Source organism: Choloepus didactylus, chromosome 12 (assembly GCF_015220235.1).
Source record: "Choloepus didactylus isolate mChoDid1 chromosome 12, mChoDid1.pri, whole genome shotgun sequence".
NCBI classification, from domain to species: domain Eukaryota; kingdom Metazoa; phylum Chordata; class Mammalia; order Pilosa; family Megalonychidae; genus Choloepus; species Choloepus didactylus.
The window spans coordinates 8,783,480-8,800,468 of record NC_051318.1 but is presented as its reverse complement, the minus strand read 5'-3'; the positions used below and the strand labels follow the sequence as shown (position 1 = coordinate 8,800,468).

Here is a 16,989-nt window from a genome sequence, read left to right as displayed (position 1 = left end):
CAAATATGTTTAAAAATAAATTGTGTATTTTTAAGGAAAATAATACATTGGAAGTTTTCTTCTTGCCTTTCCCAGGTCACTGTGGGAAGACATTTGCCATTTTGGAAAGATTTTTGAATCATAGCAATGACAAGATAGCGTGGTTAGTGATTGTGGATGACGACACATTAATAAGGTAAGGAGCCGCTCTCATCAGTTCTGCAGATATTCATGTTCACAAATCCTAAGGGGGACTCCTGCCTCTGGCCAAGATGGAGTAACTGGGTCTGGATCTGTCCTCTCTCCTGAAACAACCAAGAAAAGAACAAAACATATGACATAAAGGTTTTTAACACTCCGGACACTAGGCAACAAAGGCTGGTGACCTCTGGAGGGATGGGCGGCCCTGGGACCGCTCGGGAGGGCAGCCCAGGGGAGCCTGGTGGACGCCTAGGGTCGAGAAGACGAAGCTGGGAGTTTGGGGGGACCCAGGCTGCTGGAGTCTGCAGGGCAGAGTCCCAGAGAGGACAGTGCTTGGAGCCCATATGTGTGAGGGAAGAACCTTCCAAAAGCATGAAAGTGATGCTGCCGGCGCTCAGGCGGGGCTGGGGAGGATCGTGCCCCCGCAGCGGGGAAGCCCTGTCATTCCTGGGGCATCGGGTGTTGAAGGGTCTTGTCCCACGAGCGGGAAGTGTAAGCCCAAGGCTGCACTGCCCTGGTCCTGCTGAGCAAATCTTACAAAGCAAACCCCAAAGGACCAACCGTTTCCAAGGAAGTGCCTCTGAGAATAAAGCTCAGGAAGATTTGTCGAAACAGAAAAATATCCAGCACCTGAAACAAGGTATGATGCATAATGCCTGGCATCAAATCCAAAGTTACCAGACGTGCAAAGCAGCAGGGAGATTTTTAATTCTTCTAAGTAAATATTTTTCATTTACTATAAATACATAATTTACTATAAATATGTTTATTTTTAATAAATATTATTACTATATGAGGAGAAAAGTCAGTCAATTCAGATTGTCCCAGAAGTGACACAATGTTAGAATTAGCAGTCATTTAACTGTTATTATTGGACATTTATTATAACTGAATTACATATGTTCAAAAAATTAAGTAGAGATGTGGAAGGTATTTAAAAAGACTGAAATTTAACTCCTAGAGATGAAAACTATGATGTCTGATGTGAAAATACAGTGGATGGGATTATCAGCAGATTAGATATTGCAGAAGAAAAGATTAATGAATTTGAAGACATTGCTGTAGTAATTATCCAAATGAAATGCAAAGATAAAAGAGGATGTAAAAAAAAATGAACAGAGATCACTGAATTGTGGGACAGTTTCAGTTGGCCTTATATACATATAACTGGAGTCCCTGAAAGAGCCGGGTGACATAAATATAGTTGAAGACATAATGGCCCAAACTTTTCCAAATTGATTAACTATAAACCTGCAGATCAAGAAGTTCAGCAAATGCAACTGCAAGCGGCAAAACAAACTACAAAACATGGCCCCATCCCAGAATAATGCCGTCTTCAGCAACATTGCAGATAGCCATTATTGCACCTGTAACTGCTTCACTTCTGCTACCAACCTTCTGCTCAGCCACCCCACCTGAAAGTTTTGCCAGATGTCCATTTAGGCTGTTCCCCCCACATCCGCTAGCAATAATATTTAACTGCTTAGCATCTTGAATGTGTTTTAAAAGTTTAAAATCTGAGCTTTGTCATCTTTTCCTTTTAAGACTGTGGCATCCTTGTCACCATGAGCTTTCCAACTTTTCCTAAGTTGTGAAGCTGAATAACCTCAGGATTAACATCAAAGGTTCTTCTCCATGAATAAGATGAATCTTTAAATTCATCTTTTTATTATCACCAATATCTGGAGCTTTGAGTGCTACAGCCTGAAGATCAAAAACATTTAGAGACAAAAAAGCAACTTGAATCAAAAATCTAAACACTAAAGAGGACATGGACAAAAAAGAAATTAAATGAAGCTGAGTTTATGGAATTCAGAAATAGAAGAAAAAAGGCAAAATCATATCTGAACTTAAGGCTAAATCATAAAAACCCAAGAGAAAAAAATTCAAATGAAAAAGTTAATAAGGAAATGGAAGAAAATTAGGAAAGCAACCAAGAGAATGAAAATGGGATAAAGAAGCTAATAAGGTCATGAAAAAAGTGGTTGAAATAGAAGAAGTAAAGAAGTCCAAGTATAATTGGTGTCCCTGATGAAATCATCCCCAGTGAAAAAAACAAAAGGAATGGAAATAATATTAAGTTACCATAAATAAAAACATCTTAATTTACATATTGAAAGAACCCAGTGGTTACCATGGAAAACTGAACTGGAATCATCAATTCCTGTACATATTAGCAAAACTATTTGAGTTTCAAGATTAAAAAAAAAAAAAACATTCTCTGAATCTTCAAGCAATAGGTGAAATAACTTAAAAAGCAAGGGAATTAGACTGGCACCAGGCTTCTCAGTAATAACATAAAAAGTGTAGGAGCATTTTCAACAAACTCAAGTAAAGAAAGTGTAATTTAAGGATTTTATATGCAGCCAAGCTTCTCTAAAGTGTCAAGGTTAAGGAAGAACAGTTGTGAATGTACAGGAACTTAGAGAATAGTGTACACGTCTTCCTGAGGAATGTATTAGGGAAAGAACTTTATGCGGCCAAGAGTGATGACTTGGGAAATTGGGGCCAAAGGACTGAAGGGAAGCTGTCCATGTGTTTACCTGTAGAGCTGAAATAGGGGTAGAGGTATGGGGAGAAGAAGAGTATAGAAATGTTATGTGTTCTGACAGAGCAGAGAGTTTGCAACTAACAAAATGGAAAAGGCTAAAGAGAAATAACAAATGACAGAAGATGCGAGGAGAAATCTATCGAAACACACTAATCATAATAGACACACAACTCTCAGTGTAAGACAGGTCAAGTGGACCAAAAGTAAATAATGATAGAAAGATTAATTGACATCACCAATAAGGTAGATCTTTTGGATATATTGAATTTTCCACCCAGTAGGGAATATACTTTCTTCACAAGCATACATGGAATATTCACAAAAATTATTTGTATGTTGTGGCAAAAAAGAAAATATCAGTAAACTCTATAAAGTAGAAATTTTATGAGCAGCACTCTCTGATCACAATGCAATAAAACTAGAAATTAAAAATGACACCCAAAAACAGACAGATCCTTCTCCCTAGAAATTTTCAACCTTTTATTAAATAATTGTTGGATGAAATACAAGTTGTAGAATTACTGAAAAAAATAATTGTGCCATTTATCAACTTATTGGCTCTCAACTTCAAGTCTATCCTTGTTGCCCTGCCTTGTGGTGCTGAAGCAGGACCCTGTAAACCGTCCTCCTTTGCCAGGCGTCTTGATGTTAGTCTTTGCCCATCGAGGGTGATGGGGGCCCTGCGAGGCCATAGGACGAGTAAGGGGCTCCCTTCCTGGTCCCAGCGTACACTTCTGTTTTTGGGGGTGACAGCCAGCAGGTCAGCATGTGAGAAGCCTGGAGGCTCTCTCCTCGGGGGCCCTCATGGGCCTGCTCTAACCCATCCCACCCTCTGCTAAGTTTGTCCACCGTCTGGGGGGGCTGCTTCCGGGGACCAGCTCTGGCCTGCCCACTGCCTGCACTCAGGGGCTCCTCCTCCTGGAAGGTTCTTTCTGGTCCTCAAGTTTCTGTGCCCCCAGCAGTCCCTGCCTGTTGACCAGCTCTGCCGTACCCTCTGGCTTTCCCTTACCACCAGGTTCCTGTGCCGTCTCTGTCATCTCCAAAGCATCTGAACCTTCGCGGGGGCGAGCGGTAGATGGTTCTATTCTAGTTCTTAGTTCTTTACTTGTTATCTGCCCACGAGCTTAGAGGAAGAGAATTCTTTTTGCATTTTATACTTTTGGACGCTTGGCATCCTCTTTTACCACTTTCAGTAGTTAATTACCTTTTACCAATAATGATGATAAAGGTATTCCTTATCAGAATCTATAGGGAACATGTAAATGTGGTCAGAGGACAATTCATAGCCCTAGAGCCTTTTATAATAAAAAGTAAATTATTCAGTTCCCAACTCGACAAGCTAGAAAGAGAACCATGAAATCAACCCCCAAAAGCAGGAAGAAGGACATAATAAAGATAAATGCAGAAATAATGACTTAGAGAGCAAAAGGGCAGAGGTTCAAGTTAATGAATCAAAGTTTTGGTTCCTTGAAAAAAAATCAGCAAAGTGTATTGAGTGATTTCCAAGAGATATTGTTCGGTGAAAAGATCAAAGTACAAAAGAATGTATTTAATATACTACCAGGTGTGTAAGGAAAACGAGGAAATAAGAAAACATACGTGTGTCTGCTTATCTTTACAAAAAGGAAGAAAGGACAATGACGATAGAGGAGGGTGTGATAGCTCCAAGTTTTCCTGTACAGCTTTGACTTTTGGAAGAATGCTAATATTTTACATATTTGTAAAAGTAAAATAAATCAACAAGGACAGGAGAAAAATCAACAAGGATTGGGAAGAAACTGAAACAAATGAAGCCAACTATATTCCAAATAACTGATATAATCGCACTGAAGGAAAACTATAACTAAAGCAAGGAACTTTTGGATCTAGTACTTAAGTGTGTGCCTTCAGTCAGGTGTAGGAGGAAAGAAGGAACTTCACAGAAATTCTGAGCTGTCTAGTCGGTCTGATTTTGTAGTACTAGGCAATTATTTGAGGTGCATTGTATGATTGAGTAAATAAGTAAATGTTATTGGTGGGAAAAGGGAACTATGGGCATGAATAGGGAAGGTCAAGGAAGAGTCCTGTTGGGGATGGGTGGGAATTGAAGGACTCTGTAAGAACTCACGGTTTCTAAAGCGTGTGTGTGTGTGTGTGTGTGCGTGCGTGTGTGCGTGTGCACACGCACGTACATGTTGCCAAGCCCTTTCTGCTGGAGGTGTCCCAGTAACACTGAGCTCAGAACTAATACCATTCCCCATGAAAAGGAACCAGGGGTTCCCAGAGAAATAGCTGATTCCAGGGAAGAGGCAGAGAAGGTGCAAGATGCATCCGGGACATGTTTTTATACCAGAAAGTAAGGAAGTGCTCAGAAAACCGACAGTGCATGTCAGGGAGACACAGATTCATCTGGAAAAGGTTCCCATTCACCAAATCTGGGTCAAGTTAAGCCTCAGTATAATTAAGGACAATAATGAATTATAAACTACTAAAAATTAGGAATCCACACATTCATGCATATAATATATCAAGTGAAAAGTAAGGTAGTAAATAATAAATGGAGAAGAGCAGGTTTTTGCTGGCAGGATAATTCTGAGTTCTGACTGGTCAATATGGGGCAAGTGATGGAATTGGAAAAATTGTCATTTTGTAGTTATCATAGTAAAAATTGAAGCAGGCAAGAATCATGGATGCTAAATCTAGGGGTTAGTTTTGGTGAGGGTTAGGATATCTGCATGGTGTTACAGTGTCTTCCCGAGACTCTTGTAAATAGCAAATGGAGAAACCAGACCACACCTTGACCGGGCAATGAAAATGATCATTAGTCACCAGGGACGGACGGACACTAGGACAGACACAGCATCGTTTGTGTAGTATTGCAACTGGGGATGCACAGCTTGAACTTCATCATGAAAAAGCATCAGACCAACCCCAAATGAGGGTCATTCTGTTAAAAAGGGGGGATTGTATTATTTTAAAATGCTGGTATCAGGAAAGACAAAGTCAAGATGATTCAGATTACAGGAGATTAAAGTGACACAATAACTAAATGCAATAAGTGACCCTGGGCTGCGGGGCTAGGGGAATGCTCAAGAGGACATTATTGGGTTAGTTGATAAAATTGGAATACGGCTGATAGCTTGGATAAAAGCATTTTATCAGTTTTTCTGGTTTTGGGTTATTATAAATAAAGCTGCTCTGAACCTATGTGTATGCGTCTTTGTATGGACACATCCTTTCATTTCTCATGGGTAAAGACCTACCAGTGGAATGGCTGAATCACGTAGTTGGTATATATTTAACTTTTTACAAAATGTATCCTATCAATGTTAAATTTCCTTAAGTTGCTAACTCTGGTTCCTAAGAAATACACGTTGAAGTATTTAGGGATAAAGGGGCATAATGTATGCAGCTCACTCTCAGAAAGTCCAGAAAAGAAATGTGTACATCATAACCACAGAGAGAGAGAGACAGAAAGAGACAGAACATAAACGGGGTGTGCATTAACAATTGGTGAAATGGGGAAAAGGTACATGAGGTTCTTTGTACTACTTATTTTGAAATTATTTCAAAATAATGTTTCTCTAATTTTGAATTCTCTAATTTTGAAATTATTTTCAGATAAAAAGTTAAAAAATAAAAGAAAAACACAATAGGTTGGAGTGGGACATTTCTGGATTTTAAAGATCAATATCATGTTAAAATCTGTGAGCAATACTGAGATGTGCTAGTGTCATTTTGATAGCATTTAATCCGGAGCCTTGCCATTTTTTCTTCATTTCAAAACTGCCCTATGTGGTGACAGATTATTGTAAGAAGTTCTTTTCCTGGAGCAGTAGCAAATCCCCTTAGACTGAATTGGAGACCTATCTGCCTTATCCAAATTTCCACTTTTTAGAGAATGTTAAGGATATGATGGTTGCTAGATTCGGTTTATGATCCTTCAGCTTTAAACTGATGCTGTGGATATGGAAGTGGTTAATGGTATAAGGAAAAGAAACCTGGAGGAGACTTTTAGTCTCAGTTATTTGAAGCTCAGAAAGAGAAGATTGGAGGTTGGGTTAATAATTTTGCAATATGTGGGAAGAAGAGAAATATCACAAATTTCTCATTTCTTTTCAGGTCAAGCAGTAGACATGGATTTGCCCTGGAGTGCTTTGTGTTTGTACAGGTTGCAGTTTCCAATAAAAGTATCTACGGGTGTATTCTCCATAACCCAATGATGTTTTTCTGGGTTACCACACGTTGGCATGTGCCTTCTCCCACAAAGTTATTTATTAGACAACTTCCTGAAGACTGATTCCAAACTAAGTGCTTAGAATGTTTAGCTTGTGTTCTGAACCCAGGCTAAGTTCCAAAGAAAACATTTTCTGGTAACTTAGAAGCGGTCGACATTTACCTTTAGAAGGATGTGAACCTGATCAGCTAAATTGTAGACTCTTAATAGCAACCCTTGATGAGAGATCTTTCTCATGCATTAAATTTGTCTTCTCCACATTTCAACTGTTTCCACTGGTGTACAGTGCTCATCAATTCTTTTTTGTTTCTTTTCTTTTAAAATTCTGTTTCTTCTGTAAATCACTCACATTTCAACCATAAACCATTTCAGTATGCTATTATGTGCTACACTACAAAAGCAGTGGGCTCTAAGATCGATCTAATAATTATTCTGAAGCTGTATTTGCATTAAGTCATTATTGCTTATGTTCTCTTCGGAATTTCAGTATCTCCAGGCTCCAGCACTTGCTCAGCTGTTATGACTCCAGCGAGCCCGTGATTCTCGGTGAACGCTACGGCTACGGACTGGGGACAGGTGGCTATAGCTACATCACCGGCGGAGGAGGGTAACTATGTGAAAGGCTTCCTGCAAATACTTTTTTTTTTTTAAACTGAAATTCAGTTTTATTGAGATATATTCACATGCCATAGAGTCATCCAAAGTGTACAATCCACTGTTCACAGTACCATCATGTAGTTATGCATTCATCACCCCAGTCTCTTTTTGAACATTTTCCTTACACCAGAAAGAATCAGAATAAGAATAAAAAGTTAAAGTAAAAAAGAACACCCCAAATCATCCACCCCATCCCACCCTATTTTTCATTTAGTTTTTGTCCCCGTTTTTCTATTCATCCATCCATACCTGGATAAAGGGAGTGTGATCCATGAGGTTTTCACAATCACGCTGTCATCCCTTGTAAGCTGCATTGTTATGCAATCATCTTCAAGAGTCAAGGCTACTGGGTTGGAGTTTGATAATTTCAGGGATTTACTTCTAGCTATTCCAATACATTAAAACCTAAAAAGTGTTATCTATATAATGCATAAGAATGTCCACCAGAGTGACCTCTTACCTCCCTTTGAAATCTCTCAGCTGCTGAAGCTTTATTTCATTTCATTTCGCATCCCCCTTTTGGTCAAGAAGATGTTCCCTATCCCACAATGCCGGCTCCAGATTCATCCCCGGGAGTCATATCCTGCATTGCCAGGGAGATTCACACCCCTGGGAGTCAGGTCCCACGTAGGGGGGAGGGCAGTGAGATCACCTGCTGAGTTGGCTTAGTTAGAGAGAGAGAGGGCCCCATCTGAGCAACCAAGAGGCACTCAGGGGGAGACTCCTAGGCACAATTATAAGCAGGTTTAGCCTCTCCTTTGCAGTAACGAGCTTCATAAGGGCAAGCCCCAAGACAGAGGGCTTGGCGTACCAAGCTGTCAGTCCCCAGTGTTTGTGAGAACATCAGCAACAATCCAGGTGAGGAAGTCCAACACCTCTGCATTTCCCCCAGCTCCTCAGGGGGGCCCTGCAAATATATTTTTATTCTCTGTTCAGATTACTTTGGGATGTGTCCTGCAAATACTTTGAACGTTAACTTTCTGTTTCCATGATGCAGAGTCGGGTCTGTGACTTTGAATTGATACTGATGTGTGAACTCCGTAAACTGTAGTTTTTGTTATAACAGTTGAAAATTACTGGGTAATTGCAAACATTAAATTTGCTTTATATGAAAAGAAAGCTACAGTAAAGACAGTTTTTTACCCCTTGAAGAGACAATATAAAAATGTATGTCAAGGTACTTGGTAGAAGAGTTCCTATAAAAATGATTGCTCCTAGGCAGCCAATTAGTTTTGATTGTTGAAATGAAAAAAAAAATTGGTACAGATTTAAATTTCAGAAAATAAACCACTAGATTTTTAAATCACCCAGTGCTTGATAAATCACATTTGGGGAAAAAAACTAGTATCGAAGCATAGATTTAAGCAATTAAGTGACATTTGTTTAGAATTTATAGGTTTTTAAATAACAGTTGAAAACTAGTGTTTTTAAACACAGCGTCTACTTAATCTCATATGGGGAAAGATTTTAATTTGATTATACAGGTAATATCAGTTGAGCAGTTAGTCTTTTCTCTGTGCTGTTGGGGGTATTTACTAAAAATCGTAACCTGTTATTAACTATAGCCTTTAAATTCATTCAGCAGGCATTTACTCAGTGTCCCCTGTGTGTCCAGCAGTGTTGGAAGCACAGGATTGTAAACTTCTGAAGGGCTGGGACTTTTATCTTCTTATTTTGCAATCCCTTAGATTAGAATGGTCATGTGGTCATGGAGGTGGCCCTTTCGTGGTGATAACTAAGGCCGAGCAGGGCTACTGACCTTCGTTAAGCAGCTGCCTGCTTCTACCCCAGGTCACTAAGGACAGGAGATGGAGCTCCAGATAGCCTTTGAAATGATGCTAAAATTTAAGGCCCAGGAATACTGACGTCTTCATTTAAAAAAGTCTCATTTAAAAAACTATCGATTTGCAGCCTTGAGGATTGAATTTAGTTTTCTAGGTGAGAGTAGTTTTAGAGCTGATTCAGGATGACTCCTGTTTGATTTCCGCCTTTTGAAATGATTCTCGTTATTTGTATGTGGGTTTATATACTTCTGTGGCCCAATTATATATCACAGAAATGAATTGTTTTGGTGCTTTCCGCAAGAAAACTATTTTGTCTCCTTACGTCTTGGATTTAACCGTTATTTCTGAAACTGGTACTCGAGACCTTCTGAAAGCTTGTTTTACCTCTTCTAAGCAGCATTTCCCCATCACTCAGACTGGTCATTCATGCATTGAGCAAGCCTACTGCATGCCAGGCTCTGGGCTAGCCCTATGCAAAGATGAGTGCCACCCAGTCCCTTTCTTCCAGGTGCACCCTGGCTAGTGCCACATCAGCCAGTAGTCTGCATTCAGTGTTCTACTCCCCTTCCTGTGCCCATGGCAGGCTCTGCTGAACCACTGCACCTCCTTCAGTTTTTGTCTATAAAAACTTCATCTTACCGCTACACACTCTTCCTTTCAAAACACCTCAAGAATTCACTGCTCTCATATCTCCACTTCCTCAGCTCCCACTTCAGTCTGCCCTCCATGCCCAGCCTCCTTCCTAGGGTGAGGTCTCCAGTGAGCTCCAGGTCACCAGGTGCAATGGATTGTTTCTAATCTTTCTCTCATTTAAGTTCTTGGCAGCCTCCTTGAAACACTCCTTTCTCGTGCTTTCCAAGCATCATCCTGTCCTTGTTTACTTCCTGTCTTTCTGATCACACATTCTCAGTACATTTATCCTGAAATGTCCCTGTTTCCTGAGCTTCTTTTCTAGGCCCCTTCTCTTCACACTCTGTACTCCTCCTGGGAGATCTTATCCACTCCCTTGACTTTAGGCTGAGTGCACCCAGATCTCCATTACCAGCTCAGAACTCTCTCCTGACCTCCTCATTCGTATGTCAAATCGCCAAAAGGAATCTCCACTTGGGGTTTCATGGCACATGAAACAACACAACTGTGCCAGTTTGGATATATTATGTCCCCCAGAAAAAGCCATGTTCTTTAATGCAGTCTTGTGGGGGCAGATGTATTAGTGTTGATTAGATTGGAACCTTTCAATTGAGTGTTTCCATGGAGATGTGGGCCCCACACATTCAGGGTGGCTCTTGATTTAATCACTGGAGTGCTTTAAAAGAGAGCCACACAGGCCCTGACACTTCCTGATGCTGATGCTTAGACATGCTTGGAGTTGCAGACCCCTGACATTAGCTGCAGCCAACAGAGACATCTTGCAGATGGCCATTGAAAATAGACTTTTGCTAGTCCAGAGTTTGCCTGGGAGAAAGCCGTTTTGAAACCAGAATTCCAGAGCAGATGCCAGCCAGCCATGTGCCTTCCCAGCTAACAGAGGTTTTCCAGACCCCGATGGTCATCCGTTAGTTAAGGTACCCGATTGTTGTTGCCTTTCCTTGGACACTTTATGGCCTGAAGACTGTAACTTTGTAACCAAATAAACCCCCTTTATAAAAGCCAATCCATTTCTGGTGTTTTGCAGAATGGCAGCATTAGCAAACTGGAACAACATCCAATGCTGATCTCATCATTTCTGACTTCAGCCCAGTTTTGGTCTTCTTCCTGTGTTCTTCTCTCAGGGAAGGACATCAGTATGTGAGGCTCTAGAAATCTTTGACTCATCTCTCACCTTGTCTTCATTCTCCACTCCCCTGCAATGGACTCAAGTCACAAAGTCATGTCAGTTTTATTTCTCCTCTGTCCATACTTTCTCTCTCCCCACCACCACCAGTCTAGTCTCCATCACCATCATCTGTTGCTTGAGTTTCTGTCACTGCCTCCTGGTCCCCCTCCTGCTGGTCTCGCTCACTGTGTCTGTCACCCACACTGTGGTCAGGGAGACCTGTCTAAAAACAGATCTGATCCTCTCACTCTCTGCTCAGAGACCTTCCTTGGCTTTCCATCACCTTTATTGGTCTGAAATGTTCTTTTAATGTCTCTGTAAGCTTTGAATAATGGGGTGTTTTAGTTTCCTGGGCTGCTTAAAACATGCTTATACCACGAAATGGGTTGGCTTAAACAGTGGGAATTTATTAATTTACAGCTTGAGGTCGAGAAAATGGCCAAATCAAGGCATCCTCAAGGTGATGCTTTCTTCCTGAAGACCAGCTGATGGTGATCATTGGCTCCTCTACCACATGCCGAGGCACATGGTGGCATCTGCTAGTCTCCCCCTTCTCTTCTGGGTTTTGTTGCTTTCAGCTTCTTGCTTCCATTGCTTTCTCTCCCTCTCTGTGTATTCATTCCATTTGTAAAGGACTCCAGTAATAGGATTAAGACCCATCCTGAATGAGATGGGTCACATCTTAACTAAAGTAGCTTTGTCAAAAGGTCCTGCTTACAATGGGTACACACCCATAGGAATGGATTAAATTTAAGAACATGTGTTTGTGGGGTCCACAAAGCTTCAACCCACCACCGCATGAGGTAATACCAGATTCATAAAATGAGTTGAGAAGGGACCCTTCTCTCTTTTCCAAAAGCATCTGGTTAAAATTGGTATTATTTTTTTCTTAAATATTTGATACAACCAACCAGTGAAGCCATCTGTACCATGAGTTAAGTTTCTTTGTGGGTAGGTTTTTAATGACAAATTGTGATGTTGTCTTTTAATTAGAGTTTTAAAAAAAAGTAGCCCATGTATAGTCAATGTAATTCCTGACATGATTGAGTTTAAGTCTACCATCTTTTCTGTTTGACCCTTCTGTTCTTTGTTCCTTTGACCCTCCCTTCCTGCCTTCTTTTGAATTAACTGAGCATTTCTTTGTAACCCATCGTTTATTCTCAGTTGGCTTGTTATTATATATCTTTGTTTGCATCTTTTGTGGTTTTTCTGGGGACTGCCAATTTGGATTAACATTATGGCACTTTGTATATAAGAAAATTACAACAGTGTGATTGCATATGCCCTCTCCTATCTTCTGTGTTGATCATATTTTTATTACTAAACCTAGGTTTAAACTCCGTAAGGAAATTTTGTTATTTTTGCTTTAGATAGTATTTTAAAGAAGTTAAGAAAAAACCTTTCATACTTAACCATTTATTTATCTTTTTATGTGTGTGTGTACTTTTTAGATTTTCTTGTAGATCTAGATACCATCTAGTATTATTTTTCTTTAGTGTGAAGAATTTCCTTTAGTAGGTTTTCTGATGATAAGTTCTTTCAGCCTTTATTTATCTAGAACAGCCTTTATTTCTCTTTCCTTTCCAAAGGATATATGATTTCTGGGTTGAATTTTTTTCTCCGTACTTTAAAACTGTCAGTCCATTGTCTCCTGACTTGCATTGTTTCGGATTAGAAGTCAGCTGTCATTCTCAACCTTGTCCCCTTGTGCATGATGTCTCCTCTCCCTGACCCCATCTTTCGTATTTTCCTTTCATCCTTTATCTTGAGCCATTTGACTATGATGTCCTAGATTTGGTTGTCTTTGTTTTTTCCTGCTTGAGGTTTACTGTGCTTATTGGATTTTTGGCTTGATATTTTTAATCAAATTTGGAACATTTCACTTAGTATTCTTCAAATGCTTTCTCTGCCCCATTTTGTGTCCTCTCTCCCTCCCCACCCCCCCTTTTATTCCCATTACATGCATGTTAGAGGTCACTGAGATTTGGGGTTTTATTTTTTTTATTTTTTATTTTATTATTATTTTTTTACAATCTTTTATTCTGTGTGTTTCATTTTGTAGAATTTCTATTGATCTGTCTTCAAGTGATCTTGTCAGATAGTATTTTACCTTTCCAGCATCATTCTCATCTTACAAGAATTCATGCTGAACTTATTTCAGTTTCTCAGAGAAACTGTTTTTTTTCCCTCCTTCAAGATAAGGCATCTGCTGTTCTCTATTTAGTATTGTCCCTTCTGCCCCCAACTTCCTGTCTCTTTCACCTGGCTATTCCTCCTCAATTTTTGGATTTGGTATGGCTATCATTTATTTATTCCTGAGAGCCTTTATCCCAGCCTAGCCCCTCCAATTTGAGTTCGATGCCTTTCCCTTGTACTTTCATAGAATATTAGGCAAATAATTGTCATTCATTTGCCTGTATATTTTGCTGTTTTCCACCTAAATTATAAATTCTTTGAAGGCAGCACCTGCATCTCATTTGTCATTATATCCCTGTTTCCTACCACAGGGACACATTTAAAAAAATCTTTTACATAAGTACGATGAACAAATGATTAAACAAATGCATGAACATTTGGCATTGATTTTTACATAACAAATATTGACCAGAGCAATGTCTGTTTTTAATAGTACTTTCCCAAAGATATGGAAACATTCTTCATGAGATTGTTATCAACCTTTGATAACAGCTTCAGGTAGAATGTTTAGTAATTTTTCTAGTATTATAGGAGAGTTTTCTGATGATCTAGATTAAGGACCTACAAGTTTTTTAAAACAGAAAGTCAGGATCAATTAATAACTTTTAAAGTCAGTTAATGGATCAAACCCAGCATTCTAAATAAGGAAATATAGCATGAAATGGAATAAAATAGAAAACATCACAGTGGTTCTCATATATTAAGGGTAAGTATTGTTTTGTGAAATTTTTGTTTCAGTTTTATCGCACATACACAAAACATATAAATGATTGCTGTATTGCAGATGTATTTTCTCATTTTCTGACCGTGGGTTACAGTCAAGTAAGTTTGAGAACAACTGCCTTAAACCATCCCTCTTAAGTTCCACTTATCATAGCTAAGTGACCTTCTCACTATTAGAATCTAAGTGTTTGTTTTTCACTTTCTTACACCGTCCATTTTCTTTTTTTTGAAAATACTTATTTACATATGAGAGTCTGGGTAGGAAGCCATGATAAACATTTCATAAGCCTCTTTGGCATCCTTGAGGTCAAATTACTGCACTTGGGCAGGAGGGGTGGAAATGCCCTTGAGCAGAGTCCCCAGAGAGTGTTACCCAAAGAATTAGCCATGATCCTTTCATCCGCTTGAAGTCCAGGCTGGGGAATGGAGTCGGGCACACGTTCTCTTCTCTCCGTGTTCTTCATTTGCAGGGATATCCTTGGGCAGGTCCCAGTTTTTCTTATTTTGAGAAATAGTATACTGTATCTTAAAGGCAATCAGATTATTAGTTTTGCAGTCTTTGAACATCTTTTTAATATTTAAAATCTGGATGACCGAGCAGGCATAATATTCTTTTCTACTGTGCTAGGATGAAAATGATAATTTTCCATTTATTTTTGGCTGATTTTATTAAAGAACCATGTGTACTTAGCTTATGTGAATAATTTATGTAATAGTGTTCTGTTTGAGTAGGCAAAAATATGAAAAATTGCTAATAAAAATTTCATGCTTATATCTTGTCTCCCTCTAAAGTTGATTTTTCAGAGAGCAGGCCCAATAAGAGCCCTTTCTTTTCTTTCTCATTCTAATAGATGTTGGTAACAGGAAAAAAGACAGCAATTTTATTTAAATTGGGTTTGAAAAGAATAAAATGACAGCTCTGACTGGAATAAAAATAGTGTATTTATGAAGTTTTCCTAACATGGCATCAGGTAGCCACTGATGGAAATGTATGTTTCAGGTTGATACGGGCTCTCTCTAGACCTTGTCTTGGGGTCAGTCACTTGGGCACAGTGGGGCAGACGCTGTGTAGGTGTTTGACTCAACCACGAAGTAGGTGGCCCAAGTTACTGGAAGACGGCAGACTTTCTAAGAGAAAGACAGCTCATGGTGGTTTTTCACACTTGCAGTTTTCTTTTTTGTATAGTGACAAGAACTGTTTTCCTTCTTGTGCAGTCATATTTCATTGTTTCGTCTTGAATAAAGCACTCTTTTTCTTCTTGGTTAGTCGTATCTCCCACCACATTATCTTATCTCCTACATGGTTTCATCTGAGTTCCTCAAGGACAGAGCATGTCTTCTGCATCGCTGCATTCCCAGGGTGTGGTCGATGAGCCTTAATTAAACTGTGCTGAACTGGGCCTGGATGAGTCTGTAATTAACATTTTTGAATCAAGGATTGTATTCATGCTCTTTGTCCTTTTTCCGTTCTTACTAGACTGATTTCTAGAATCCTTGCTCCTTGCAAAGCCAGCTTTGTCCTCATTTGGTTGATACGCTGAACTGTTATTAAGTGCTTTCTGTGTGCAAGGCCCATATTTAGCTTTGGGAATACATGGATACATTTTCGATAGCACTGCCTTAAAGGAAGCCTTCGGTTACCGGGAATGAATTAACAAGCCGCGTTGGTCCTTTTAGCCCTGTCTGCCATTGGGTTGTTCATGACACGAGAAGATTTATTTCCCTGGGACTGGAATGGAAACCAGAAACCAACCTCTTTCAGACAGAGGGGAACTGAATGCAGGGTCTTGGTACCAAAGCGTTGAATAGGGCCAGAAGAGTAAAACAGAAAAGGTGGCTTCACCTCGAGTTTGATGCAGTAGAAAGCTCCTCTTGCCCCCAAGGCTGGAGGAGCAGAGAAAGTAATTTTTACCCAGAGCCCCTTAGGGCTGCGTGCTGTGGCTTCCGCTGCTGTTGGCTCGCCAGCACCCGCTGCTCAGACGCCCACCGCCGCCTGCCTCTGCCACTGTGGTGCCAGAACCAGAAGCAGCACCTCCTGCCCCTCGTTGTCAGAAGGAAGCTGACAAGGAGGTCTGGAAAGCGTAGTTTTAAGGTTTCTAGCCTCCTGCAAGAAGGGGCTGTGTTTCCCCAGAAAGAACCTGAAATATCAGCCCAAACAGTGTCATAGCACTGTTTGAGGCAAATCTCTCTTTCTCAAAATCATCTTACAGAAGCTGTGTAGACTGGAGTCACCTGACAATGGGTGGTTCTTTTGGTCTGATTTGAGCTCCTTGTCAGTCCTCACATGTATGAGTGAGGTGCCTTCACCTGATGGGACTGTGGGCAGGCTTGGTCGTCGTCCATGCCACTGAGAGGTTTGAACCTCAAGGACTAGTCTGATTTTCCAAATGAAATATTACAAAAAGAAATTGCATAGTATCACTTTGCAAGAGATTGGAAAATAAATATGTAAAATTGCCTGTTAAGTAAATAGCTCTTAAAAGTGATTTTGCTTTCATAGAAAGCACAAAAAAGTATTTTCCCTGGAAGAACTATTACATATAAAACTCCCCCGACGCCAGCACCCTTTCTCTTTCTCGGAAGCACACCGCTAACTGTATTGCTTCGTTTGGAGCATCTGGTGGCGGCCATGGCGCTGCCCCAGCTCCTCCCTCTGCCTCCTCTGCTTCCCCCTAGGATGGTCTTCAGCAGGGAAGCCGTCAGGAGACTTCTCGCTAGCAAGTGTCGCTGCTACAGCAACAGTGCTCCGGACGACATGGTGCTGGGAATGTGCTTCAGTGGCTTGGGCATCCCCGTGACGCACAGCCCCCTCTTCCACCAGGTGAGGACACTGTTTGTAGGCCGACTTCGGCAGAGGGGGTGATTT

The 16,989-nt window shown here is 40.3% G+C and overlaps 1 protein-coding gene across 3 annotated transcripts in view; it reads left to right on the top strand.

The window, feature by feature from the left end:
* Positions 1–16,989, top strand: part of B3GLCT (beta 3-glucosyltransferase) — a 112,805-nt gene that overhangs the window by 83,474 nt on the left and 12,342 nt on the right. For all 3 annotated transcript variants that reach the window (XM_037799994.1, XM_037799995.1, XM_037799996.1), the window contains 3 exons: positions 76–175; positions 7,435–7,554; positions 16,800–16,944. In XM_037799994.1, the coding sequence (XP_037655922.1) occupies positions 76–175; positions 7,435–7,554; positions 16,800–16,944 (365 nt within the window). The remainder of the gene's footprint in view (positions 1–75; positions 176–7,434; positions 7,555–16,799; positions 16,945–16,989) is intronic.